This window comes from Passer domesticus, chromosome 5 (assembly GCF_036417665.1).
Source record: "Passer domesticus isolate bPasDom1 chromosome 5, bPasDom1.hap1, whole genome shotgun sequence".
Taxonomy (NCBI): domain Eukaryota; kingdom Metazoa; phylum Chordata; class Aves; order Passeriformes; family Passeridae; genus Passer; species Passer domesticus.
This window is the reverse complement of record NC_087478.1, coordinates 333015-360722: the sequence shown is the minus strand read 5'-3', so window position 1 is coordinate 360722 and position 27708 is coordinate 333015. Positions and strand designations below refer to the sequence as shown.

The following is a 27708-nucleotide window of genomic DNA, read 5'->3' as shown; positions in this document are numbered from 1 at the left end:
ATGCCATTCCCATAAATTGGGATAAAGCTGCACAGGATGTAAATATGGGATGTGCCCCTCCCTTTTTAACCCATCCCAAAACTTGTTTGAGGTCACTCTGCCTTCCTGTATCCCACACTCCTCCCTCTGTGGTGTTATTTGGGATGATTTGGCTGACAATGATCAGGGTTTGGCTTTTCTATTTCCACATTCTGAGCTGCTTTGGGGTGTGGGTCTGGGCTCACATTATGGGATGGGGAGCTCTGTGCACAGAGCAGGGAGACAAAACAATTCCTGCTGAGCTGGGCACCAAGGACAGATGATCCCAATGCCAGCCCAGGAGCACAAACCCCGTGGGCTGCAGAGAGAAAAACAAGGATGGGAGTGCAGGGGCTGCACTGGGGTTGGACACTGAACTGCAATGTGCACATGGAGCAGAGCTGAGCCCAGGGAGAGACCCCGGCAGCGCTCGTCGCATTTTGGGGCCATTTGGGTTCATCCTGGGTTCATTTTGGGGCCATTTGGGTTCATCTTGGGTGCATTTTGGGGCCATTTGGGTTCATCTTGGGTTCATTTTGGGGCCATTTGGGTTCATCTTGGGTTCATTTTGGGGCCATTTGGGTTCATTTTGGGGCCATTTGGGTTCATTTTGGGACCATTTGGGTTCATCTTGGGTGCATTTTGGGACCATTTGGGTTCATCCTGGGTGCATTTTGGGACCATTTGGGTTCATCTTGGGACCATTTGGGTTCATCCTGGGTTCATTTTGGGACCATTTGGGTTCATTTTGGGGCCATTTGGGTTCATTTTGGGACCATTTGGGTTCATTTTGGGTTCATTTTGGGACCATTTGGGTTCATCTTGGGTGCATTTTGGGTTCATTTTGGGGCCATTTGGGTTCATTTTGGGGCCATTTGGGTTCATTTTGGGGCCATTTGGGTTCATTTTGGGGCCATTTGGGTTCATTTTGGGACCATTTGGGTTCATCTTGGGTTCATTTTGGGGCCATTTGGTTCATCTTGGGTTCATTTTGGGGCCATTTGGGTTCATCTTGGGTGCATTTTGGGACCATTTGGGTTCATCCTGGGTTCATTTTGGGACCATTTGGGTTCATCCTGGGTTCATTTTGGGACCATTTGGGTTCATCCTGGGTTCATTTTGGGGACCATTTGGGTTCATCTTGGGTGCATTTTGGGACCATTTGGGTTCATCTTGGGTGCATTTTGGGACCATTTGGGTTCATCTTGGGTGCATTTTGGGACCATTTGGGTTCATCTTGGGTGCATTTTGGGACCATTTGGGTTCATCTTGGGTGCATTTTGGGACCATTTGGGTTCATCTTGGGTGCATTTTGGGACCATTTGGGTTCATCTTGGGTGCATTTTGGGACCATTTTGGGTTCATCCTGGGTTCATTTTGGGACCATTTGGGTTCATCCTGGGTTCATTTTGGGACCATTTGGGTTCATCCTGGGTTCATTTTGGGACCATTTGGGTTCATCTTGGGTGCATTTTGGGACCATTTGGGTTCATCTTGGGTGCATTTTGGGACCATTTGGGTTCATCTTGGGTGCATTTTGGGACCATTTGGGTTCATCTTGGGTGCATTTTGGGACCATTTGGGTTCATTTTGGGACCATTTGGGTTCATCCTGGGTGCAGCCCTGGCTGGGCTCTGGTGCTGCCCCAGGTGCACCCATGGAGGAGATCCTTTCCATCAATCCCTGCTTTATTCTGTGACTCTGCCCAGTCTCTGTCCCAGCTCAGCCTTCTCAAGGCATCAATTTAGTATTTAACAGCTCCTCATGGAATTTTTCCACCTCCAAGCAGGATTTTGCTGGAAACTCCAATCTTTCTGCTCTCTTTTCCTGTCCTTTCCCAGCCTGAGAAGATGTGGGCCATCTTTGCTGTCATGGTGCTGTTCTCTGATGGTGTTGGTGACATCCAGAGGCTGCTGGAGCGTGTCCGGAGCCCGCGCTCGGGGCTGGCCGTGCTGGAGGTCACCGAGGTGCTGCACTGCATGGCCACGCTGCTGCTGGCCATGAGGGACCAGGGCATCCCCATCTCCAACAGGTCAGCAGCTCCCCCCTTCCAGCCCTGCACGCTTCCCACCATCCCCAGGCTGCTCCAATCCAGCCTGGGATGATTCCAGGGATGAGGCAGCCCCAGCTGCTCTGGGAATTCCTCACTGCCAAGATCCCATCCATGGCTGCCCCTCTGGCACTGGCAGCCATTCCCCTGGCTCCTGTCCCTTGTCCCCAGCCCCCTCTGCAGCTCTCCTGGAGCCCCTGCAATGTGCTGGAAGCTCTCCCCTGGATCCTTCCCTTCTCCAGGGAACATTCCCAGCTCTCCCAGCCTGACATTGGATCCATCTCCTCTCCAGGACATTCATGGACCCAGGGGCTTCACTGGGAAACTCAGGAAACCATGAAGGGTCTCCCTTCCCTTTCCCTCTCTTTTCCATCCCCATTTTCCATAAAAATCCCTGGGGATGGATTCTGAGTGTCCCAAATCCCAGAATCCCAGAGCAGTTTGGGTGGGAAGGGACCTCAAAGCTCATTCCAGGGACACCTCCCCTGTCCCAGGCTGCTCCAACCCTTCCTTGGGCACTGCAGGGATCAGGGCAGCCCCAGCTGCTCTGGCAATTCCAGCCCAGCCAGCAATTCCTCATGGCCAACATCCCATCCATGGCAGTGGCAGCCATTCCCTGGCTCCTGTCCCTCCATCCCTCATCCCAGGGATCTCTCCTGGAGCCCCTTCAGGCCCTGGAAGAGGCTCTGAGGTCTCTCCAACTTTGAGTTTCCAAATCCCAGCAGAGCAGCAGCATTCCCATCTCCAGCAGGTCAGGAGTTTCCCATTCCAGCCCTGCACAATTCCCACCATCCCCAGTTGCTCCAGTCTGGCTTTGGATGTTCTGGGATGAGGCAGCTGCAGCTTCTCTGGGAATTCCTTCCCAATATCAATCCCAAATCTTCCATTTTGTCCAGTCTGAAGCCATTCCCTGTGTCCTGTCCATCCTTGATCCCAAAGTCTCTCTCCTGGAGCCCCTTTAGGCCCTGGAAGAGGCTCTGAGGTCTCTCCAACTTCGAGTTTCAAATCCCTCCAGTTCCCAGGGGATTTGGATCTCCAGCCTGGCCTTGGCCACTTCCAGGGATGAGGCAGCTACAGCTCCTCTGGGAATTCCATTCCAGTGCTTCCCCACCCTCCCAGCCAGGAATTCCTTCCCAATTTCCCCTCCATCCCATCCCTCTGGCATTCCCCCTTATCCTGTCACTCCTTTCAGGATGCAATATTCAAAAAAACTCCAATTTTTCCCAAAATTAAAGCAGGATTTAAAGAATCTTCCTGCTCAGCTCCAATAATTTAATGTTTTTAATACCTCCCCAAAATGGATTTATTTTACTTCATTCCAAGTCCTAGGAGCTCCTTCCCTCATGATCCTTTTGTTCCCAAAAAAAAAAAAGGGATCTGAGCAGAGATTTCCTTGAGATTCCTTCAGGATTGCAGTGGAGATAAGGATGAAGGACACAGGGGGAAAATTGGGAAAGAACTGAGTGGAAAATGAAAATATGCAGGAATTAGATGGCTCTGGAAGCTGTGAGTTCTGAGGGGCTCCAGGACAGGGAAAGCTCGTCCTGAGGGAAGCTGGCGATGTTTGTTTGGAATGTTAATGATTGATTAATTGCTGGGTAAAGTCATTAACCTGCAGGAAATGTGGCAGGATTGGCCCTGGCCAGCAACCAGAGCTGGGATCCAGGTCAAAATCCAGGGATTTTAGAATTTCCATCTCCCTGGACAGCCCAGGGCAGAAAAAGTGGGAATTCCTCCAGGGAATAAGGAGGGAAATGTGTCCTGGAGGAATTGCCTGATTGCTGTTTGCAGTAATTAATGAGTCTGAGGGTCCAAATCGTGATGAGAGACACAAAAATCTGTCCTGGAGGGCTGGAAGAAAAAAAACACTGCCCTAAAAGAGGGAAAACCACAGTGGGAAAACCCTGCTGGAGAGCCCAGATTAATTTTAAACCAATTATTGTCAACACAGTTAAAACCAAAGAGTGAAAAACCAGCAAGAATTATTGGGATGATTGTTAAGTTAAAAACCTTGTGAAGTTAAAAATTATTGTTGAGAGTTAAAAACCTCCCCTAAAACCATTCTAAACCAAAATCTGCTGTTAATTGTGGCTCAGGAGGGCAGAGTTATCCCCTGGACTCTGATCCCAGGTCCTGTTTTCATGGAAAACCCTGGAATGCAAACCTGGCAGGGCTGAGGGAGAGGCCACACTCAGAGCTGTCCCCACGGTGCCTTTGCTGTCATTTCTCAAGGGAGAATAAATTTAAAGAACATTTTAAATTATTCATTGTTTCCTGCAGAGCTTGAGGCTTTTTTTTTTTAATTATCCAGGATATTTAAGTGGTTGCAGAGGTTTAATTTGTTAATGATTTCTCAGTGGTAATTCCTGTTTTATCCTTTTTTTTTCAGGATTCACTACAATATTTTCTACTATTTATATCTGATGGAAAATGCCTCTGGAGTTGTGCAGCCTCTGGAAGAGGGAAGAATGGATTTGTGTCCCAGGTGATCCTGGCAGTGCATGCTGAGCTTTCCATGGAGCAAATATATTCCAAATATTCCACAGCAGGAAAAGGTGGAGGTGGATCAGTGGCACAGCTGGTCCTGCTCCTCACCACCTTCCCATGAATTCTCCGAGGAAAATCAAAATTGGGCCTTAGATCTGTAAAAAATTGGGATTGCTGAGTTTAAATTTGCTGCTGGGTCTGTCTTGGAATTGTGGAAGGGTTTGGAACCTTCCAGGGACACCTCCCCTGTCCCAGGCTGCTGCAACCCTTCCTTGGGCACTGCAGGGATCAGGGGCAGCCCCAGCTGCTCTGGCAATTCCAGCCCAGCCAGCAATTCCTCGTTCCCAACATCCCACCCCAATCTCCCTTCCCAGGGAATTCCCTCCATTCCCAGCTCTCCCAGCCTGGGATTGGATCCATCCCCACCCCGATTCCACTCTAGGAAGGAATTTTGGGATCCAGGGGTTTTCACTGGGAATCTCAGGACTCCAGGAAGGGTCTCCCCTTCCCTTTTCCATCCCCATTTTCCATAAAAATCCCTGGGGATGGATTCTGAGTGTCCCAAATCCCAGAATCCCAGAGCAGTTTGGCTGGGAAGGGACCTCAGAGCTCATTCCAGGGACACCTCCCCTGTCCCAGGCTGCTCCAACCCTTCCTTGGGCACTGCAGGGATCAGGGGCAGCCCCAGCTGCTCTGGCAATTCCAGCCCAGCCAGCAATTCCTCATGGCCAACATCCCATCCATGGCTGCCCTCTGGCACTGGCAGCCATTCCCTGGCTCCTGTCCCTTGTCCCCAGTCCCTCTGCAGCTCTCCTGGAGCCCCTGCAATGTGCTGGAAGCTCTCCCTGGATCCTTCCCTTCTCCAGGAGAACATTCCTGTTGGTTTTTGGGGTTTTTTTTGTTGGTTTTGTGGGGTTTTTTTGGTTAAGGTTGGAATTGAAGTGTTAGAGATGGCGTTTTGTGTTTAGCTTTAGATGTTTATTATTTTTATTTATAAGTTGTTTATAGAGTTTTATAGTATTTTACTAATAAGTTATAAAATAGTTAATTTTTATAAGTTTTTTAAGGTTAAACTAATTAAGAAATGATACTTAAATTATTTTTACTTTTCATTTAATAACTAATTATTTGATGTTTGTAATGTGGGATTTTTTTGTCTAATTACAAAACATTATTTAAACTCAGGAAGAAGGTAAAGAAAAAGGATTAGTTACTGTCTTAAAACTTTTATTTTACTTTTAAATATATTACTATATTTTAAAACTTTAAACTCAATTTTTCTATTTAGTGATATTACACACTTCTAATTAAGCTACACACTTGTAATCTCAGTGCTGTTAATTAATTTAGGAAGTGTTCCCCACACCTTAGGTCAAATTCAGAGTTCTCCTATCAGTCAGAGTCTGTCAGTACAGAAAATCTGAAATCCCCAGCACCCAGAGCTCCAGCACATTCCCAGCTCTCCCAAAAAATGAGGAATAAAACATTCCCTGGCTGTGGAGATCCAAGCTGGGCTCCTTTTCTGCTGCTGGATTGAGGAATTTCATTTCTTATCCTCACCTGGACAGAGGGAATGGCATAAATTCATCCAACACTGAGGCCTAACAGAGATAAAACTGGTTTTAATGAGCTTAAGGTGCCAAATTAATTCTTAAAGCACAGGTTGGTCCCTTAAAAAGATATTTTTCTTTGTTTGTGTGTGATGTTTTCCTGTATTCCCTAAAAAAATCTTTCCCAAGACTTTTTATTTGGTCTCCAGTATTTTCTCATTCCGTGCTTTTCTCCTTTTCCCAATAAGCAGGTTGGGATGGGATCAATCAATCCTGGCTTCCCTGTTGATTTCTTTTAAGTGGGGTGGTTTACTTCAGGAATTTTTAAAGGATTCATTCCTTCCCCAGTTGTTGATTGGAATTTTTTCCCTATTTTTAGTGGATGGGCTGATGTCAAACTGACCCATGAGCAGCAGAGGATTTTGAGTCACAAAATTGAGCCTGGCCAAACAGTGAAAATAATGGCATTTGCAGGTAAGAGCCAAAAGTGTTGGGAAAATGCCTGGACAATTCCCAGTCTGCTCCTTCCCTCCCTGTTCCTTCTGTCTGAGATCCCAAGGGGATCCATTTGTGCCTCTGGGATAACAAATGGAAGGGAAAATCTGCCAAAAAGGGAGGCAGAGTGAAAACAGGGGAGAGAGGAGTGGGAAAATGTGGAACAGCCCTGCAGATCCTGAGTTGGGAAAGGAGGAAGAGGAGATGCTCCAGGTGCTGGAGGAGAGATCTCCCTGGAATCCTTGGAGGAGCAGTTCCTGAAGGATTGACCCTGTGAAAAACAGAGCAGTTCCTGAAGGATTGACCCTGTGAAAAAGGGAGCAGTTCCTGGAGGACTGAGCACATGGAAAAGGGATCCAGGATGGGGCACTTCCTGAAGGACTGACCCCATGGATAAAGTATCCAGGCTGGAGCAGTTCCTGAAGGATTGACCCCATAGAAAAAGGGAGCAGTTCCTGAAGGACTGACCCCATGGATAAAGGGATCCGGGCTGGAGCAGTTTCTGAAGGACTGACCCCATGGAAAAATGGGATCCAGGCTGGAGCAGTTCCTGAAGGACTGACCCCATGGATAAAGGGATCCAGGCTGGAGCAGTTCCTGGAGCACTGACCCCATGGATAAAGGGAGCAGTTCCTGAAGGACTGACCCCATGGATAAAGGGAGCAGTTCCTGAAGGGCTGAGCACATGGATAAAAGGATCCATGTTGGAGCAGTTCCTGAAGCACTGACCTCATGGAAAAAGGGATCCACACTGGAGCAGTTCCTGGAGCACTGACCCCATGGATAAAAGGGATCCAGGCTGGGGCAGTTCCTGAACGGCTGACCCCATGGAAAAATGGGATCCAGGCTGGGGCAGTTCCTGGAGCACTGACCCCATGGAAAGAGAGCAGCTCCTGAAGGACTGAGCACATGGAAAAATGGGATCCACACTGGAGTGGGCAGTCCTGAAGGATTGACCCCATAGAAAAAGAGAGCAGTTTCTGAAGGACTGACCCCATGGAAAAGGGATCCAGGCTGGAGCAGTTCCTGAAGGGCTGACCCCATGGATAAAGGGATCCATGCTGGAGCAGTTCCTGAAGGGCTGACCCCATGGATAAAGGGATCCAGGATGGGGCAGTTCCTGAAGGGCTGACCCCATGGAAAGGGAGCAGTTCCTGAAGGACTGACCCCATGGAAAAGGAGCAGTTCCTGGAGCACTGACCCCATGGATAAAGGGAGCAGTTCCTGAAGGACTGACCCCATGGAAAAATGGGATCCACACTGGAGCAGTTCCTGGAGCACTGACCCCATGGATAAAGGGAGCAGTTCCTGAAGGACTGACCCCATGGATAAAGGGAGCAGTTTCTGAAGGACTGACCCCATGGATAAAGGGAGCAGTTTCTGAAGGACTGACCCCATGGATAAAGGGAGCAGTTCCTGAAGGACTGACCCCATGGATAAAGGGAGCAGTTCCTGGAGCACTGACCCCATGGAAAAGGAGCAGTTCCTGGAGCACTGACCCCATGGAAGGTGAATCAGTTCCTGGAGCACTGACCCCATGGATAAAGGGAGCAGTTCCTGGAGCACTGACCCCATGGATAAAGGGACAGTTCCTGCAGGACTGACCCCATGGATAAAGGGATCCACACTGGAGCAGTTCCTGAAGGACTGACCCCATGGAAAGGGAGCAGTTCCTGAAGGACTGACCCCATGGAAAGGGAGCAGTTCCTGAAGGACTGACCCCATGGAAAAGGAGCAGTTCCTGGAGCACTGACCCCATGGATAAAGGGAGCAGTTCCTGAAGGACTGACCCCATGGAAAAATGGGATCCACACTGGAGCAGTTCCTGGAGCACTGACCCCATGGATAAAGGGAGCAGTTCCTGAAGGACTGACCCCATGGATAAAAGGATCCAGGCTGGGGCAGTTCCTGAAGGACTGACCCCATGGATAAAGGGAGCAGTTCCTGGAGCACTGACCCCATGGAAAAGGAGCAGTTCCTGGAGCACTGACCCCATGGATAAAGGGAGCAGTTCCTGAAGGACTGACCCCATGGATAAAGGGAGCAGTTCCTGGAGCACTGACCCCATGGATAAAGGGAGCAGTTCCTGGAGCACTGACCCCATGGATAAAGGGAGCAGTTCCTGGAGCACTGACCCCATGGATAAAGGGAGCAGTTCCTGGAGCACTGACCCCATGGATAAAGGGACAGTTCCTGCAGGACTGACCCCATGGATAAAGGGATCCATGCTGGAGCAGTTCCTGAAGCACTGACCCCATGGATAAAGGGAGCAGTTCCTGGAGCACTGACCCTATGGATAAAGGGAGCAGTTCCTGAAGCACTGACCCCATGGATAAAGGGATCCACACTGGAGCAGTTCCTGAAGGACTGACCCCATGGAAAGGGAGCAGTTTCTGAAGGACTGACCCCATGGAAAGGGAGCAGTTCCTGGAGCACTGACCCCATAGAAAAAGGGAGCAGTTCCTGGGGCACTGACCCCATGGAAAAGGAGCAGTTCCTGAAGGACTGACCCCATGGATAAAGGGATCCAGGCTGGGGCAGTTCCTGCAGGACTGACCCCATGGAAAGGGACCCACACTGGAGCGGGCAGATCCTAAAGCTGTGGCAGGGAAGGTTTAGGTTGGATACTGGGACAATTCCTCCATGCAAAGCCTGATCCAACCCTGGCTCAGCTGCCCAGGCAGGGGTGGAGTGCCCATTCCTGGGGGGATTTAAAAACCCTGTGGATGTGGCACTTGGGGACATGGATGGCCTTGGGAGTGCTGGGAATGGTTAAAGAACTTTGCCAACCCAAATAATTCCCTGGTTCTCTGAAATCAGGAGTGAGGTGGAATATTGGAGTTGGGACAGCAGGAGAAGGAGGTGTAAAAAAAAAATTAAAATACATGGAATAATTCATTCCTGACCATGGATATTTTATTCCTTATTTTTATTTTATTCTTTCTTTTCCTCTCTCCAGGCACAGGGAAAACCTCGACCTTGGTCAAGTACGCGGAGAAATTCTCAGAGCTGAAATTCCTGTACCTGACTTTTAACAAAGCTGTGGCAGAGAAGGGGAAAAAGGTTTTCCCAAGGAATGTCACCTGCAAAACCTTCCACTCCTTGGCCTTTGGGAGCATTGGGAGACAGTGAGTGGGGAATTCCAGTTCTTTTGTGGAAGCAGGGAGAGGATGAGGAAGGGGAAGTGGTTTTGAGGGAAAATCCCAAGCTTTGAGGCAGCACAAATAATTGGGGGAAATTTGTCATTTCTGGTTTCCAGATGGATGCAGTGGGATGCTGCAGGGATTTTAGCTTCCATGGGAGCACCCCAAAGCCAAGGAATGCTTTGGGAGGTGGAAATCCACTGGGAATGAGGTTTTCCCACTGGAATGCTACAACTGCTGCAAGTGCTGCTTTTCCTGAGGATCAATTCCTTTTCCAGAGGATCCATTTCCTTGTCCTGAGCTGTGTTCATGATCCAATTTCTGTCCAATTCTGGCACATTTAAGTTAGGGGTAGGAATGACCAAGAAAAAGAGGGAAATCCCATTCCTTGGCTCTGCAAACACCCTGGAATTCCAGGGATGAGCTCAATTTTCCATCTCTAAAATGTGTAAAATCAACAAATTTGTGCTTCCACCAGGACAAATCTGTGCAGATTTAAGGATATTCCATTATTAGAATGAATTGGGATGTTTTCCAATATTTCCAGTTATTGAGCTTTTTCCAGGGACAGTGCACAAAAAAAAAGGATTTCTGTGTATTTTAACTTTTTTTTTTGTCTTTTTTTCCTCCTTTTATTTTTGTCCTTTTTTTTGGTCCTTTTTTTTTGTCTTTTTTTTGTGTTTTTTGTCCCTCTGGCACAGCTACAAAGAGAAAGGCAAGCTGAACTTCTCCAAGCTGTCCGTTTATTCCATCAGCTTCCTCCTGCGGAACAGGGAGGGCCAGTCCCTGTTTGTAAGAGGCAAAACAGTGTCCCAAACCTTGGAAAACTTCTTCTCCTCCTCAGATGAGGAGATCTGTGAGGAGCACACGCCCCTGTGGTTCAAAAACACTCATGGGCAGATGCAGCAAGTGAGCCGAGAGGAAAAGAGAGTGAGTTTTTGGGATGGAGCCTCTGGAATTTTCTGAGGTTGGATGGGGTTTGGGGAGGTCTGGGATAGTGGGAAATGTCCCTGCTCATGGGTGGGTGCATGGATGGGCTTTGAGGTCTCTTCCAACCCAAACCATTCCATGATTTTATAAAATAATTCATGTTCATCCCCCTTCTCAAGATGTGGATTGGCAGGGATCTTCCCGTGTTTCACTGAAATTTGGGAAGAAAATTGGTACGGGGGAATCAATCCTTCAGCCAGAGAAAGGGTTGGGTCAGTCGTGAGCTTTGGAAGAAATCAGAGGCTGGGAGAAACATTCCAAAGGAATTGGGAGGAGGGATCAGAAGGTTGGGAGGAGAAAAATCAAAAGGTTGGGAGGAGGAGGAATCAAAAGGTTGGGAGGAGGAATCCAAAGACTGGGAGGAGAAATCAAAGGATTGGGAGGAAAATCAAAAGGTTGGGAGGAGGAATCAAAAGACTGGGAGGAGGAAAATTAAAAGATTGGAAGGAGAAAAATCAAAAGGTTGGGAGGAGGAGGAGTGAAAAGATTGGGAGGAAAATCAAAAGGTTGGGAGGAGGAAAATCAAAATATTGGATAGAGGAGGAATAAAAAGGTTGGGAGGAGGAAGAATCAAAAGGTTGGGATGAAAATCAAAAGACTGGGAGGAGAAATCCAAAGGTTGGGAGGAGGAATCCAAAGACTGGGAGGAGGAAAATCAAAATATTGGGAAGAGGAAGAATCATCAAAAGACTGGGAGGAGGAATCAAAGACTGGGAGGAAAATCCAAAGGTTGGGAGGAGGAAAATCAAAAGGTTGAGAGAAGGAATCCAAAGATTGGGAGGAGAAATCAAAGATTGGGAGGAGAAATCAAAGACTGGGAGGAAAATCCAAAGGTTGGGAGGAAAATCCAAAGACTGGGAGGAGGAATCAAAGGATTGGGAGGAAAATAAAAAGGTTGGGAGGAGGAAAATCAAAATATTGGGAAGAAGAAGAATCATCAAGACTGGGAGGAGAAATCAAAGACTGGGAGGAGGAAAATCCAAAGGTTGGGAGGAGGAAAATCCAAAGGTTGAGAGAAGGAATCCAAAGATTGGGAGGAGAAATCAAAGGATTGTGAGGAAAATCCAAAGGTTGGGAGGAGGAATGCCAAGACTGGGAGGCAAATCAAAAGATTGGGAGGCAAATCCAAAGGTTGGGAGGAGAAATCAAAGACTGGGAGGAAGATGATGTTTGGGATAAAAGGGATAATCCTTTTTTTCCCTAAAAAATACTTCCAGCCAATCTCCTCACCAAATCCTTGTGGATCTGAGGAGCTGCTTGGGATGGGAAAAAAATGTATCTGGGGCTTTTTGGGAATGGCTTCCCTCTGCCAGAGGGCAGGGATGGATGGGATCTTGGGAATGAGGAATTGCTGGCTGGGCTGGAATTGCCAGAGCAGCTGGGGCTGGATCCATGAAATGTCCAAGGCCAGGCTGGAGCACCCTGGGGTAGAAGAAAATGTCCCTGTCCATGGATGGGGTGGCACTGGATGGGCTTTGAGGCCCCTTCCAGCCCAAACCATTCCATAATTTTATTTTTATTCCATGATTTTATCCCAATCTTTCTATTTTCCCATTCTAGATCAACGTGGAAGAGGCCAAAGAGATTTGGCACAACATGAAGAAGCTGGATGGAGACGCAGAGAAGAAATACAACATGACTTGTGATGGTAAAAGAGATGGAAAATCCCTTGGGGAAAAGGGATTTGGTGGTGGAAAAATCAGTGGATTTATTATTCCTGTTTTGGCTGAGCATCAAGAAGGAGAAAATCTTTTTTTTCCTGACACTGGCTCACCTGGGAACATCCCTCTGGCTCAATTTTTCATTTTATATGTATTTATAAAATACATAAAATGAATTTGTGCTCCCACTAGGATAAAAATGTGCAGATTTTAAGGATATTCCCATTTTTTAGTGGCTAGAAATCAGGTCAAAAAAGTTGGAAGTTGCTTCCAGCACATCCTTTACTCTGGATAATGCTGAAAATAACTGGGAAAAAACCTTTTTCTTGGAATTTTTGGTGGGCATTAAGAAGCTTGAAATCATCAAATTTGGGCTGTCAAGGGAGATGGAAATTTTTTGCAACCCTTCCAAATTTTGGAAATTCCTAACAGGAAGCGAAGCCAGAAATGTCACCAAAAAAATACCAAAAAAAAAGGAAAAAAGGGATTTGTTTTGAAGATCCTGGTGGATCTTCCCTGTCCTTGAAACTCCTGATTTTTTCCCTCAGGATATTTGAAACTTTGGCAGCTCAGCAAGCCCCAGCTCTCGGGATACGATGCCATTTTTGTGGATGAAGCCCAGGACTGCACTCCAGGTGAGTTATTCCAGGAGCTGGAGCTCCAGTCCCACTCCCAGAGGGGATTTCCATGTGGTCAGGAATGTGGTGGAAGTATCTCAGCCTAAATACTTGGAATTTAAACAAATTTTCCCCTCAGGTTTGGCGTTTAAACGGAGCTTTTCCTTGAGTTTGGAGCAGGTTCTTCCCTCATGATCCCAACTGAGCTTTTCCTTGGATTTGGACTCTCATGATCCAAACTGAACATTCCCTTGAGTTTGGAGCAGGTTCTTCCCTCATGATCCAAGCTGAGCTTTTCCTTGGGTTTGGAGCAGGTTCTTCCCTCATGATCCAAGCTGAGCTTTTCCTTGGGTTTGGACTCTCATGATCCAAACTGAACATTCCCTTGAGTTTGGAGCAGGTTCTTCCTTCATGATCCAAACTAAACATTCCCTTGTATTTGGAGCAGGTTCTTCCCTCATGATCCAAGCTGAGCTTTTCCTTGGGTTTGGAGCAGGTTCTTCCCTCATGATCCAAGCTGAGCTTTTCCTTGGGTTTGGACTCTCATGATCCAAACTGAACATTCCCTTGAGTTTGGAGCAGGTTCTTCCTTCATGATCCAAACTAAACATTCCCTTGTATTTGGAGCAGGTTCTTCCCTCATGATCCAAGCTGAGCTTTTCCTTGGGTTTGGAGCAGGTTCTTCCCTCATGATCCCAACTGAGCTTTTCCTTGAGTTTGGAGCAGGTTCTTCCCTCATGATCCAAGCTGAGCTTTTCCTTGGGTTTGGAGCAGGTTCTTCCCTCATGATCCAAACTGGGCTTTTCCTTGAGTTTGGACCCTCATGATCCAAACTGAGCTTTTCCTTGGGTTTGGAGCAGGTTCTTCCCTCATGATCCCAACTGAGCTTTTCCTTGGATTTGGATTGGAGCAGGTTCTTCCCTCCTGATCCAAACTGAACTTTTCCTTGGATTTGGAGCAGGTTCTTCCCTCATGATCCAAACTAAACTTTTCCTTGGTTTTGGAGTGGGTTCTTCCTTCATGATCCCAACTGAGCTTCTCCTTGGATATAGACCCTTATGATCCAGACTGAACATTCCCTTGGGTTTGGAGCAGGTTCTTCCCTCATGATCCCAACTGAGCTTTCGCTTGGATTTGGAGCAGGTTCTTCCTTCATGATCCAGCCTAAACTTTTCCTTGTTTTTGGAGCAGGTTCTTCTCTCATGATCCAAACTGGGCTTTTCCTTGAGTTTGGACCCTCCTGATCCAAACTGAGCTTTTCCTTGGGTTTGAAGCAGGTTCTTCCCTCATGATCCAAACTGAACTTTTCCTTGGATTTGCATTGGAGCAGGTTCTTCCCTCATGATCCAAGCTGAGCTTTTCTTTGGATATGGACCCTCATGATCCAAACTGAGCTTTTTCTTGAATTTGGAGCAGGTTCTTCCCTTGTGATCCCAACTGAGCTTTTCCTTGGATTTGGAGCAGGTTCTTCCTTCATGATCCAAACTGGATTTGGATTTCCTTGGATTTGGAGAAGGTTCTTCCCTCATGATCCCAATTGAGCTTTTCCTTGGATTTGATTGGAGCAGGTTTTTCCCTCATGATCCCAACTGGGCTTTTCCTTGGATATGGACCCTCATGATCCAAACTAAACTTTTCCTTGGATTTGCATTGGAGCAGGTTCTTCCCTCATGATCCAAGCTGAGCTTTTCCTTGAATTTGGACCCTCATGAGCCCAACTGAGCTTTTCTTTGGATTTGGAGCAGGTTCTTCCGTCATGATCCCAGCTGAGCTTTTCCTTGAATTTGGACCCTTATGATCCAAGCTGATCTTTTCCTTTGATTTGCATTGGAACAGGTTCTTCCTTCATGATCCAAACTAAACATTCCCTTGAGTTTGGAGCAGGTTCTTCCCTCATGATCCAAACTGAGCTTTTCCTTGGGTTTGGAGCAGGTTCTTCCCTCATGATCCCAACTGAGCTTTTCCTTGGGTTTGGAGCAGGTTCTTCCCTCATGATCCCAACTGAGCTTTTCCTTGGGTTTGGAGCAGGTTCTTCCCTCATGATCCAAACAGAGCTTTTTCTTGGATTTGGAACCTCATGATTCCAACTGAACTTTTCCTTGGATTTGGACTCTTATGATCCACACTGAGCTTTCCCTTGGAGCAGGTTCTTCCCTCATGATCTCAGCTGAGCTTTTCCTTGAATTTGGACCCTCATGATCCAAACAACTTTTCCTTGGATTTGGAGCAGGTTCTTCCCTCATGATCCAATATTTTTTCCCTCACAGCCATCGTGGATATCGTGCAATCCCAAAGATGTGGGAAAATCCTGGTGGGAGACCCCCACCAGCAGATCTACACCTTCCGAGGGGCCGTCAACACCCTGTACCTGGTGCCTCACACCCACGTGTACTACCTGACCCAGGTAAGGGCAGCGTGTTCATGGCTAAATCCCAGATCCATGGATAATTTTGCACTGTGGAGGGTCTGCTTTTCCCTGGATTGCTGGGGAGTCTGGCAGCTGTGGGGCTTCAGTGGAGGGATCCCATCCTGTTGGTGGAAAAGTGGGAGTTGGGATTAAGGCTTTGTTTCAGGGAGATTCCCCTTTTGTGAGGGGATCACATCTGGAATGCTGGATCCAGCTGTGGGATCCACCAGACCTGGGGATGCTGGGAGAGCTGGGAATGTTCCCTGGAGAAGGGAAGGGTGCAGGGAGAGCTTCCAGAGCATTCCAGGGGCTCCAGGAGAGCTGCAGAGGGACTGGGGACAAGGGACAGGAGCCAGGGAATGGCTGCCAGTGCCAGAGGGCAGCCATGGGTGGGATGTTGGCCATGAGGAATTGCTGGCTGGGCTGGAATTGCCAGAGCAGCTGGGGCTGCCCCTGATCCCTGCAGTGCCCAAGGAAGGGTTGGAGCAGCCTGGGACAGGGGAGGTGTCCCTGGAATGAGCTCTGAGGTCCCTTCCCAGCCAAACTGCTCTGGGATTCTGGGATTTGGGACACTCAGAATCCATCCCGAGGGATTTTTATGGAAAGTGGGGATGGAAAAGGGAAGGGAGACCCTTCCTGGAGTCCTGAGATTCCCAGTGAAACCCCTGGATCCCAGAATTCCTTCCTGGAGTGGAATCGGGGTGGGGATGGATCCAATCCCCGGCTGGGAGAGCTGGGAATGGAGGGAATTCCCTGGAAAGGGAGATTGGGGTGGGATTTTGGGAATGAGGAATTTCTGGCTGGGCTGGAATTGCCAGAGCAGCTGGGGCTGCCCCTGATCCCTGCAGTGCCCAAGGCCAGGCTGGACACTGGCACAGTGGGAGGTGTCCCTGCCATGGCCAGGATTTCCAGGAATATTTTGGGGATTTTGGTGCCTTTTCCAGGAAAAAAAAAATTGTCCAGGAGGTTGGTGGGAATCCCATAATTTGGATTTAAGAATGCCCAGGATTTCCAGGAATATTTTGGAGGGATTTTGATGCTTTTTCCAAGAGAAAAGTTCTCCAGAAGGTCTTAAGAACAGCCAAGATTTCCAGGAGTATTTTGGAGAAATTTTGATGCTTTTTCCATGGAAAAAGTTGTCCAGAAGATTGTTGGGAATCCCATAATATCATACAGAGATGGAATTTTTGGAATCTATAAAATTCCTTCTGGTTTTCCTGCTGATCCCGGGGTGTCTCCAGAGTTTCAGGTTCGGCCCCGAGATCGCCTACGTGGGAGCCACGATCCTGGATGTGTGCAAGGGGATCCGCAGCAGAACCCTGCTGGGAGGAGACCAGAGGGGTGAGCTGGGGATTCCAGCTGGGATGGCCGTGGGTAACTGGGAATGGCCGTGGCTAACTGGGAATGGCCGTGGGTAACTGGGAATTCCAGCTGGGAATGGCCGTGGCTAACTGGGAATGGCTGTGGCTAACTGGGAATTCCAGCTGGGAATGGCTGTGGCTAACTGGGAATGGCTGTGGGTAACTGGGAGTTCCAGCTGGAATGGCCGTGGGTAACTGGGAATTCCAGCTGGAATGGCCGTGGGTAACTGGGAATTCCAGCTGGAATGGCCGTGGGTAACTGGGAATTCCAGCTGGAATGGCCGTGGCTAACTGGGAATTCCAGCTGGGAATGGCCATGGCTAACTGGGAATGGCTGTGGCTAACTGGGAATTCCAGCTGGGAATGGCCGTGGCTAACTGGGAATTCCAGCTGGAATGGCCGTGGCTAACTGGGAATTCCTCCCCCAGGGGACGTGAGGGGAGGCCGGGAGGGGAAGGTGGCGCTGCTGTCCCGGAGCAACTGGAACGTGTTTGAGGACGCCGTGGAATTCTCTGGGAGGAACCCCCCGGCCAAATTCCACGTCATTGGGGTGAGGGGCCTTGCACCCACTCAGATCCCGAGGATTTCAAGGAATATTCCAGGAAAAAACAGGAATTTTTTGTGCCCAGGGATGCCATTATTCTCCAACCCTTGCAGGCCTTGTCAATTTTTTGGGATAATTTTTATCAGGGATGAGGCAGGGAAAGAGGGATGGACAGCAGGAACAAGTTATTCCAAGGATTTCAATAAATATTCCAGGAAAAAGCAGGAATTTTCAGAAAAATAGCAGGATTTTTTTGTGGCCAGAGATGTTGTTTGGAGCTCTTACTCTTCAAGCATTACAGGTCTCATCCCATTTTTAGGATAATTTGTCCCATTTTTATCAGAGATGGGGCAAGGAAAAGAGGGACAGACAGCTGGAATAAAGAATTCCGAGTTTTTAAATGAATATTGCCAGAAAAACCAGGAATTTTTAGAAAAATATCAGATTTTTTTTTGTGGCCAGGGATGTTAATTGGAGCTGTTATTCTCCAACCCTTGCAGGCCTCATCCCATTTTTGGGATAATTTGTCCCATTTTTATCAGAGATGGGGCAAGGAAAAAATGGATGGACATTTGGGACAAGTTATTCTGAGGTTTTAAATGAATATTCCAGGAAAAAGCAGGAATTTTTTGTGGCCAGGGGTTTTATTTAGAGCTGTTCCTCTCCAACCCTTGCAGGCCTCGTCCCATTTTGGGGCTTTTCTGTGCAGGCCTCAATCCATTTTTTGGATAATTTTTCCCATTTTTAGCATAATTTGTCCCATTTTTATGAGGGATGGGGCAAGGAGAAGAGGGACAAACAGCTGCAATAAATAATTTCAAGGTTTTAAATGAATATTCCAGGAAAAAGCAGGATTTTTTTGTGGCCAGGGATGTTATTCGGAGCTCTTACTCTCCAGGCCTTGCAGGCCTCATCCCATTTTTGGGATAATTTGTCCCATTTTTATGATAATTTTTCCCATTTTTATGAGGGATGGGGCAAGGAAAAGAGGGATGAACAGCTGCAATAAATAATTTCAAGGTTTTAAATGAATATTCCAGGAAAAAGCAGGATTTTTTTGTGGCCAGGGATGTTATTTAGAGCTCTTACTCTCCAGGCCTTGCAGGCCTCTCCCATTTTTGGGATAATTTGTCCCATTTTTATGATAATTTTTCCCATTTTTATGAGGGATGGGGCAAGGAAAAAAGGGATGAACAGCTGCAATAAATAATTCCAAGGTTTGAAATGAATATTTCAGGAAAAAGCAGGATTTTTTGGTTGTTTAGAGCTGTTCCTCTCCAGGCCTTGCAGGCCTCATCCCATTTTTGGGATAATTTGTCCCATTTTTATGATAATTTTTCCCATTTTTATGAGGGATGGGGCAAGGAAAAGAGGGATGAACAGCTGCAATAAATAATTCCGAGGTTTGAAATGAATATTTCAGGAAAAAGCAGGAATTTTTGGTTGTTTAGAGCTGTTCCTCCCCAAGCCTTGCAGGCCTCATCCCATTTTTAGGATAATTTGTCCCATTTTTAGCAGGAATGGGGCAGGAAAACAACAAAATTAGTGGAATTTGGAGAGGTTTGCAGCCTGATTTTGGGATTTTTAACAGGTTTAACTTGGTCCTAGGTTGATATTTCAAAATTTCCATCTTTTTTCCACCCAAATTCCAATTCAAAGAGGGGTTGAAGTGCTCAGGATTGAAAACCTTCTGCAGTTTGGAATAAATTGAATTTATAAATGCAATAACTTTATTATTTTTATTTGGTTTTTTGTTAGTTTATTTTATGTCATTTTGTGTTATTTTATGTTATTTTTTTAATGTTTCATGTATTTTATAAATAAATTTTATTTGGTAAATAAAATAAATGCATAAATAAAACATATATAAAATAATAAAAACAAAAATTACATCTAAAAATAATAAATAAATAAAATTGATTTTATAAATAAATATTTTTTTTTTATTTTATAAATACATTTTTCTTCCTTTTAGGGTTTGGAGAGATTTGGCCTGAGCAGAATTTATGACATTTGGAAGCTCAGCCTGCCTGCAGATGTCAGGAAAAACTGTGAGTATTCCCTTCTCCTTCTTTTTTCTGGGATTTTTTAGGTTTTGCTGGAAATCAAAACCCTTTTAATTATTTAAAATAATAATAATAATAAATCTTATATATAATACTTTATGTGTCATTATATAATTATTTATTATAATTTTATAATTATTATAAATTTTATAATTAGGTTTATATTTATATTTATAGAATATTTATATTTATTATTCAATATTTATAAATATTATAGATTGAATTATTTTATTTATAATTATTATATTTTATTTATTATAATTTTATAATTAACCCTGGTTAATTTTATATTTCCTAACTAATTTTTTCAGTATAAATCTCATTTTTTAATGGTTTTATCATGGGCTGGGCTATTTTGGCTGCTTAATTCCAGAAATCCCCAAATTTGGCAATTTTCAAGCATCTTTTCTCAGCTTTCCACAGTGATTCCTTATTTTCAGTGTAAGTAAACCCAGAATTTGGGATATTTTTCCCAAAATTTTTCAAATTTTCAATTGTTTTTAATTTATTTTCAGTGTTTCCTGAATTGGTTTGGGTGTAAAGCTCAATTTTTTAATAATTTCCTTTAAAATATGGAGTAAAATTCAGATAAAATTCAGGATTTCTTTTAATATATGGAAGAAAATGCAGGAAAAAAATCAGGATTTCCTTTTAAAAACAGAATAAAATTCAGGATAAAATTCAGGATTTCCTTTAAAATATGGAATAAAATTCAGGAAAAAAATCAGGATAAAATTCAGGATTTCCTTTAAATATGGAATAAAATTCAGAATAAAATTCATGAATTCCTTTAAAATATGGAATAAAGTTCAGAATAAAATTCAGGAATTCCTTTAAAATATGGAATAAAATTCAGGGAAAAAAATCAGTATAAAATTCAGTATTTCCTTTAAAGTATGAAATAAATCGAAGATAAAATTCAGTATTTCCTTTAAAATATGGAATAAATCCAAGATAAAATTCAGGATTTCCTTTAAAGTATGGAATAAAATTCAGGATAAAAATCAGGCTTTCCTTTAAAATACGGAATAATATTCAGGAAAAAAATTCAGGAATTCCTTTAAAATATGGAGTAAAATTCAGGGGAAAAAAATCAGGATAAAATTCAGGATTTCCTTTAAAATATGGAGCAAAAATCAGGATAAAATTCAGGATTTCCTTTAAAGTATGGAATAAATTCAAGATAAAATTCATGATTCCTTTAAAATATGGAAAAAAATTCAGGATTTCCTTTAAAGTATGGAATAAAATTCAGGAAAAAAATCAGTATAAAATTCATGATTCCTTTAAAATATGGAGTAAAATTCAGGAAAAAATCATGATAAAATTGAGGATTTCCTTTAAAATATGGAGTAAAATTCAGGAAAAAAATCAGGCTAAAATTGAGGATTTCCTTTAAAATATGGAGTAAAATTCAGGAAAAAAAATCAGGCTAAAATTGAGGATTTCCTTTAAAATATGGAGTAAAATTCAGGAAAAAAAAATCAGTATAAAATTCATGATTCCTTTAAAATATGGAGCAAAAATCAGGATAAAAATCAGCTTTTCCTTTAAAATACAGAATAAAATTCAGGAAAAAAAATTCAGGATAAAAATCATCCCTTTAAAACCCACCAGCAACAGACGAGATTTTTATGAAGACATCCAAAAAATTCCCCAATTTTCCAAAAATATTCCATTACATTAATATTATTCCCAATTTTTATGCGGCGAACCCCTGGCAAAATCCCTTCAGCAGCCGCAAAACGAGAAAAATCAGTATAAGCCTGAAAAACCTGAATGGAACCTGAAATAAAAATGAAAATAAGTGCAATATTTGCCTCCTGGCTGGCAGCACAGCTGCGCATCGAGGACGCCTTCGTGCGGCGCTGGGCGGGCGCCGGGGGGCTGCCGGCGCTGCGGGAGTTCGCGGCGCGCGCCGACGACCGCGACCTGCAGGGCAAGATCTGCCTCGTGGACAGGTACAGCCACAGCATCCCCGCGCTGCTGGGCAGGATCCGGGACAGCCACGTGCCCCACGAGGCCCTGGCAGGTGAGCCCGGGCCCCAGCAGGAATTTGGGGTTGTTTTGATTCCTGGGAAAAGGGTCAGGCGGGGTTTTTAGGGAGGATGGAGGGGGAGTTGGTTTTGGGGTTGGAGGTTCTGCTGTGGAGGGAGCTTGGAGAGCTGGAATGTTCTCCTGGAGAAGGGAAGGATGCAGGGAGAGCTTCCAGCACATTGCAGGGGCTCCAGGAGAGCTGCAGAGGGACTGGGGACAAGGGACAGGAGCCAGGGGACAGCCTGGGACAGGGGAGGTGTCCCTGGAATGAGCTCTGAGGTCCCTTCCCAGCCAAACTGCTCTGGGATTCTGGGATTTGGGACACTCAGAATCCATCCCCAGGGATTTTGATGGAAAACGGGGATGGAAAAGGGAAGGGAGACCCTTCATGGTTTCCTGAGGTTCCCAGTGAAGGCCCTGGGCCCATGAATGTCCTGGAGAGGAGATGGATCCAATGTCAGGCTGGGAGAGCTGGGAATGTTCCCTGGAGAAGGGAAGGCTCCAGGGAGAGCTTCCAGCACATTCCAGGGGCTCCTGGAGAGCTGCAGAGGGACTGGGGACAAGGGACAGGAGCCAGGGAATGGCTGCCAGTGCCAGAGGGCAGCCATGGATGGGATCTTGGCCATGAGGAATTGCTGGCTGGGCTGGAATTGCCAGAGCAGCTGGGGCTGCCCCTGATCCCTGCAGTGCCCAAGGAAGGGTTGGAGCAGCCTGGGACAGGGGAGGTGTCCCTGGAATGAGCTCTGAGGTCCCTTCCCACCCAAACTGCTCTGGGATTCTGGGATTTGGGACACTCAGAATCCATCCCCAGGGATTTTTATGGAAGTTGGGGATGGAAAAGGGAAAGGAGACCCTTCCTGGAGTCCTGAGATTCCCAGTGAAGGCCCTGGATCCCAAAATTCCTTCCTGGAGTGGAATCGGGGTGGGGATGGATCCAATCCCAGGCTGGGAGAGCTGGGAATGGAGGGAATTCCCTGGCAAGGGAGATTGGGGTGGGATTTTGGGAATTGGGAATTGCTGGCTGGGCTGGAATTGCCAGAGGAGCTGGGGCTGCCCCTGATCCCTGCAGTGCCCAGGGCTGGACTTTGGGACAGTGGAATGTGGAACCCCTGCCCATTTGGGATTCCTGTTGGAATCTGGGGAGAGAAAACTCCTCAGAAATTGAACATTCCTGTTTGGGAATGTGGCTGGAGCTCGGGATGCCAACCAGGAATTTCCCTGGGTACAAATCCCCTTCATCCATCCTGATTCCTCACAGAGGAGCTTTGGGAGAAGGGGAGTGGATGCAGAATGAAATGAAACAAAAATTACCATTATTGCTGCCGAGGCTGAGCCTTTTTCCTTGTTTTTCCCAGATGTTCTCATCGGGACCGTGCACCAAGCCAAGGGCCTGGAATTCGACACCGTCTGCGTGGCAGATGATTTTGTGCAAATCCCTTCTGTCACTGGGGACTTCCTGAGGACGATGAACACTGCTCTTGGTGAGGGAACAGCTCCCTGGAGACCCCAAAAATGGGAAAGAAAAATGTGGTGAGGGGCTGGAGAGTGGGAATGGAGCTGGGAAGGGTCTGGAACACCAGGAAAAGCTGAGGGAGCTGGGCAGGGTCTGGAGAAGCAGGAGGGGCTGAGGGAGCTGGGCAGGGTCTGGAGAAGCAGGAGGGGCTGAGGGAGCTGGGAAGGGTCTGGAGAAGCAGGAAAAGCTGAGGGAGCTGGGCAGGGTCTGGAGAGCTTCTGAGGGAGCTGGGCAGGGTCTGGAGAACTTCTGGGGGAGCTGGGAAGGGTCTGGAGAAGCAGGAGGGGCTGAGGGAGCTGGGAAGGGTCTGGAGAAGCAGGAGGGGCTGAGGGAGCTGGGCAGGGTCTGGAGAAGCAGGAGGGGCTGAGGGAGCTGGGCAGGGGCTGGAGAAGCAGGAGGGGCTGAGGGAGCTGGGCAGGGGCTGAGCCTGGAGCAAAGGAGGCTCAGGGGCCCTGGTGGCTCTGCACAAGTCCCTGGCAGGAGGGGACAGCCGGGGGGGTCGGGCTGTGCTCCAGGGAACAGGGACAGGAGAGAGGGAACGGCCTCAGGCTGGGCCAGGGCAGCTCAGGGGGGTTTTGGGGAAATTCCTTCATGGAAAGGGTGGTCAGGCACTGGCACAGGGGTGGAATCCCCATTCCTGTTGGGATTTCAAGCCCTGTGGATGTGGCCCTTGGGGACAGGGGTGGCCCTGGCAGTGCTGGGAATGGTTGGGTTCCATCCCAGAAATTTCCCAACCCCACGGATTCCCTGGCTCCAGCAATCCCATCCCAGCAAGGCAGGACTGGATAAACCATTCCCAGTGGGTTGGTGTGGGAGGCTGAGCCAGGCTCAGGGTGCCCAGGGCTGATTCCAGCTGGGAATTCCGTGCTCTGGAGCAGCTCAGCATTCCCTGATCCCAGTTTTGATCCCTCCACCTGAGCCAGGGGAGGTTTGGATTGGATTTGGGACATTTGGATTGGGTTTTAGGGAATATTTCCCCGTGGAAAAGGTGGTCAGGGCAGGGTGGAGTCCCCATTCCTGGGGGAATTTCGAAGCCCTGTGGATTGTCTCTCCTCCCCCCAGCCAGGACCCCTCAGGACGAGTGGAACCTGCTCTACGTGGCCGTGACCAGAGCCAAGAAGTGCCTGCTGATGTCCAAATCCCTGGAAAACCTTTTGGCTCTGGCTGGAGTAAGTGAAGCCTTCCCAGGGCAGGGGACTCCTGCTGGGGGTGATTCCAGGCACCCAAGGATTATCCTGAGATCCATCCTGATGCCATGGCTGCTCCTTGTGCTGGCATGCACCACAATAGCAGCAATCACTTCTATTCCTGCATTTTGCTGCTCCATCAGAGATTCCAGTAGGAAGACACAGGATGGCAGTGAGCTTTTTCCACAGTTCTTGCATTTGGATGTTGTTCTCCACAGATCCTGGGTTTTTATCTCCGTGGAAGTGTGGAGGTTCCCTTTTCCCAGCCTGCAGGGCCTTCCAGCTCTTCATTTCATTTCCTTCATTTCATTTCCTTCATTTCATTTCCTTCATTTCATTTCCTTCATTTCATTTCCTTCATTTCATTTCATTTCATTTCCTTCATTTCATTTAATTTCATTTCATTTCCTTCATTTCATTCCATTTCCTTCATTTCATTCCATTTCCTTCATTTCATTCCATTTCCTTCATTTCATTCCATTTCCTTCATTTCATTCCATTTCCTTCATTTCATTCCATTTCCTTCATTTCATTCCATTTCCTTCATTTCATTCCATTTCCTTCATTTCATTCCATTTCCTTCATTTCATTCCATTTCCTTCATTTCATTTCATTCCATTTCCTTCATTTCATTCCATTTCATTTCCTTCATTTCATTCCATTTCCTTCATTTCATTTCATTTCATTTCATTTCATTTCATTTCATTTCATTTCATTTCCTTCATTTCATTTCATTTCCTTCATTTCATTCCATTTCCTTCATTTCATTCCATTTCCTTCATTTCATTCCATTTCCTTCATTTCATTCCATTTCCTTCATTTCATTCCATTTCCTTCATTTCATTTCATTTCATTTCCTTCATTTCATTTCATTTCCTTCATTTCATTTCATTTCCTTCATTTCATTCCATTTCCTTCATTTCATTTCATTTCATTTCATTTCATTTCATTTCATTTCATTTCATTTCATTTCATTTCCTTCATTTCATTTCCTTCCTATTTCTTCCTTTTCTTCCTTTTCTTCCCTTCCTTCCCTTCCTTCCCTTCCTTCCCTCCTGTTGGCTTCTGGAGCTTTTTCATCACCAGGAATTTGAGGGTTTGTTCCTTCTTTAAATCCCATCATGTCCAAAGTCTCTTCCTTAGGGGCTTAAAAAAATTACGGAGCAACGTTGAGCTTCCCTCAGCTGCCTCCGAGGGTGCCATTCCCTTTTCTCCATGTTTCCTAGGAGCGATTCCTCCGGGTGGAGCTGCTGAGTGAGGCTGGCAAGGACAAGGATGGAGCTGCTGTTGTTTGCTGCGTGTCAGGATGTGCAAAACCCCTGGAGGTCAGCTCCGGGCTGGTGGTGAAGAAGCTCCCGTTGACTCACGTAGGTCCCTTCCCTGGGATTTGGGATTTGGAGCCTTCCTGAGCCATTCCAGTCCCTGTTCCGAGCAGGGATCTCAGCTCCCCATCCCTGTCCTCGTGCTCACAGCCAGGGGTGAACTCCAAGGGTAATTCCAGGTGGTGTTGCACTTCCCACAGATCCACTCCGTCCCACACATCCCATCTGAGGCTCAGGGGGATCCAGCTCTGGGGTTCTGCAGGGCCAGAGCCCACGTGTGGCTCCTGCAGCCCACGGAATGCCCGCTGGGCTGGCACAGCAGCCTGGCCCCGTGCCAGTGCCAGGGCCAGGGGTGCCTTTGGTCCCTCTGGATCCTTGTCCCGAGGCGTGGGGAGGCCGAGCTCCGCAGGGAACACGAGCTCAGCCTGGGGAGCTCCATGGCCACGGGCAGGGCAGGGAACAGCCCCGGGCTGGGCCAGGGCAGCTCTGGGGACCCTGGGGACAATTCCCTCATGGAAAGGGTTTCCAGGCGTGGCAGGGCTGCCCGGGCAGGGTGGAATTCCCGTTCCTGGAGGCGTTCCAGAGCCCGTGGCTGTGGCACTGGGGACAGGGCTGTGCTGCCTCAGCTCCTGGGAGAACCTCGGGGGGCTCTCCCTGATCCCGCAGGGTTTGGCTTTTCTATTTCCACATTCTGAGCTGCTTTGGGGTGTGGGTCTGGGCTCACATTATGGGATGGGAGCTCTGTGCCCAGAGCAGGGAGACAAAACAATTCCTGCTGAGCTGGGCACCAAGGACAGATGATCCCAATGCCAGCCCAGGAGCACAAACCCCGTGGGCTGAGAGAGAAAAACAAGGATGGGAGTGCAGGGGCTGCACTGGGGTTGGACACTGAACTGCAATGTGCACATGGAGCAGAGCTGAGCCCAGGGAGAGACCCCGGCAGCGCTCGTGCATTTTGGGGCCATTTGGGGTCATCCTGGGTTCATTTTGGGACCATTTGGGGTCATCCTGGGTTCATTTTGGGACCATTTGGGTTCATCTTGGGGCCATTTGGGTTCATCCTGGGTGCATTTTGGGGCCATTTGGGGTCATCTTGGGTTCATTTTGGGACCATTTGGGTTCATCTTGGGTTCATTTTGGGACCATTTGGGTTCATTTTGGGACCATTTGGGTTCATCTTGGGGGCAGCCCTGGCTGGGCTCTGCTGCTGCCCGAGGTGCACCCATGGAGGAAATCCTTTCCATCAATCCCTGCTTTATTCTGGAGCTCCATCTACTCTCTCTTCTAGCTCAGCCTTCACAAGGCATCAGTTCTTCCTGGAGCAGTTGGACTCAATGTCCTTAAAGATCTTTTCCAACCATTCCATGGTTCTGTGTGGGATTTCCTTGCTTTGGGCACATCATGGCTCCCCTCCCTGGGCTGTGGCAGAGCTGGGAAGACGAGGTTGTGTTCCTGCTGCTTCCTCCTCCCTGAAATCTCCTCTTTTCCTCCCACAGAGCGACGGCAGCCGGGATCCAGGGGGATTCCTTTGCCAGGCTTGCACCTGGCTGTTCTTTGGCTCCCTGACTCCTCTCACCTCCTTCCCAACGACCCAGTAGGAGCCCATCCAGCTCTGACAAAGCCCTCCAGCTTCCCAGAGCTGTCCTGGATGTGGGACAAATCCTCTTGGCACATCCCAGCTCGAAAATCAAGTGGATGTTGGAGCAGGATTTCAGCCCAGCTCCAAATTCCAGGCGAATGTTGGAGCAGGATTTCAGCCCAGCTCCAAATTCCAGGCAGATGTTGGAGCAGGATTTCAGCCCAGCTCCAAATTCCAGGTGGATGTTGGAGCAGGATGTTCCCAGCTCCCAATTCCAGGTGGATGTTGGAGCAGGATGTTCCCAGCTCCAAATTCCAGGTGGATGTTGGAGCAGGATGTTCCCAGCTCCAAATTCCAGGCAGATGTTGGAGCAGGATTTCAGCCCAGCTCCAAATTCCAGGCAGATGTTGGAACAGATTTCAGCCCAGCTCCAAATTCCAGGCGGATGTTGGAGCAGGATGTTCCCAGCTCCAAATTCCAGGCGGATGTTGGAGCAGGATGTTCCCAGCTCCAGAAGAACTTCCAGACTCCCTGGGGACAATGTGATGCCTTTCCTCCAGCCCTGCCTCATCCTCCAGGAGCTGGGAGTGGGATCTCCAGAGGAATCTGCACTTTAGGAATGGATCAGACAGAGCAGGGTTCATTTTGGAACTCTTCCTCCTGTCACCAGTGTCCAAATTT

At 47.3% G+C, this 27708-nt stretch overlaps 1 protein-coding gene across 1 annotated transcript in view; it reads left to right on the top strand.

Annotated features, from left to right (window-relative positions):
- FBH1 (F-box DNA helicase 1) overlaps positions 1-27612 on the top strand; it is a 32373-nt gene extending 4761 nt beyond the window's left edge. Inside the window, exons 4-20 of the mRNA XM_064421531.1 lie at positions 1860-2050; positions 4458-4553; positions 6485-6579; positions 9560-9728; positions 10445-10673; positions 12294-12381; positions 12943-13029; positions 15279-15415; positions 16660-16759; positions 17208-17329; positions 19299-19374; positions 21224-21421; positions 22782-22907; positions 24002-24108; positions 25353-25493; positions 26945-27265; positions 27306-27612. Of these exons, the coding sequence (XP_064277601.1) occupies positions 1860-2050; positions 4458-4553; positions 6485-6579; positions 9560-9728; positions 10445-10673; positions 12294-12381; positions 12943-13029; positions 15279-15415; positions 16660-16759; positions 17208-17329; positions 19299-19374; positions 21224-21421; positions 22782-22907; positions 24002-24108; positions 25353-25493; positions 26945-27046 (2064 nt within the window). The 3' untranslated portion in view covers positions 27047-27265; positions 27306-27612. The remainder of the gene's footprint in view (positions 1-1859; positions 2051-4457; positions 4554-6484; positions 6580-9559; positions 9729-10444; positions 10674-12293; positions 12382-12942; positions 13030-15278; positions 15416-16659; positions 16760-17207; positions 17330-19298; positions 19375-21223; positions 21422-22781; positions 22908-24001; positions 24109-25352; positions 25494-26944; positions 27266-27305) is intronic.
- The last annotated feature ends 96 nt before the right edge of the window (positions 27613-27708 follow it).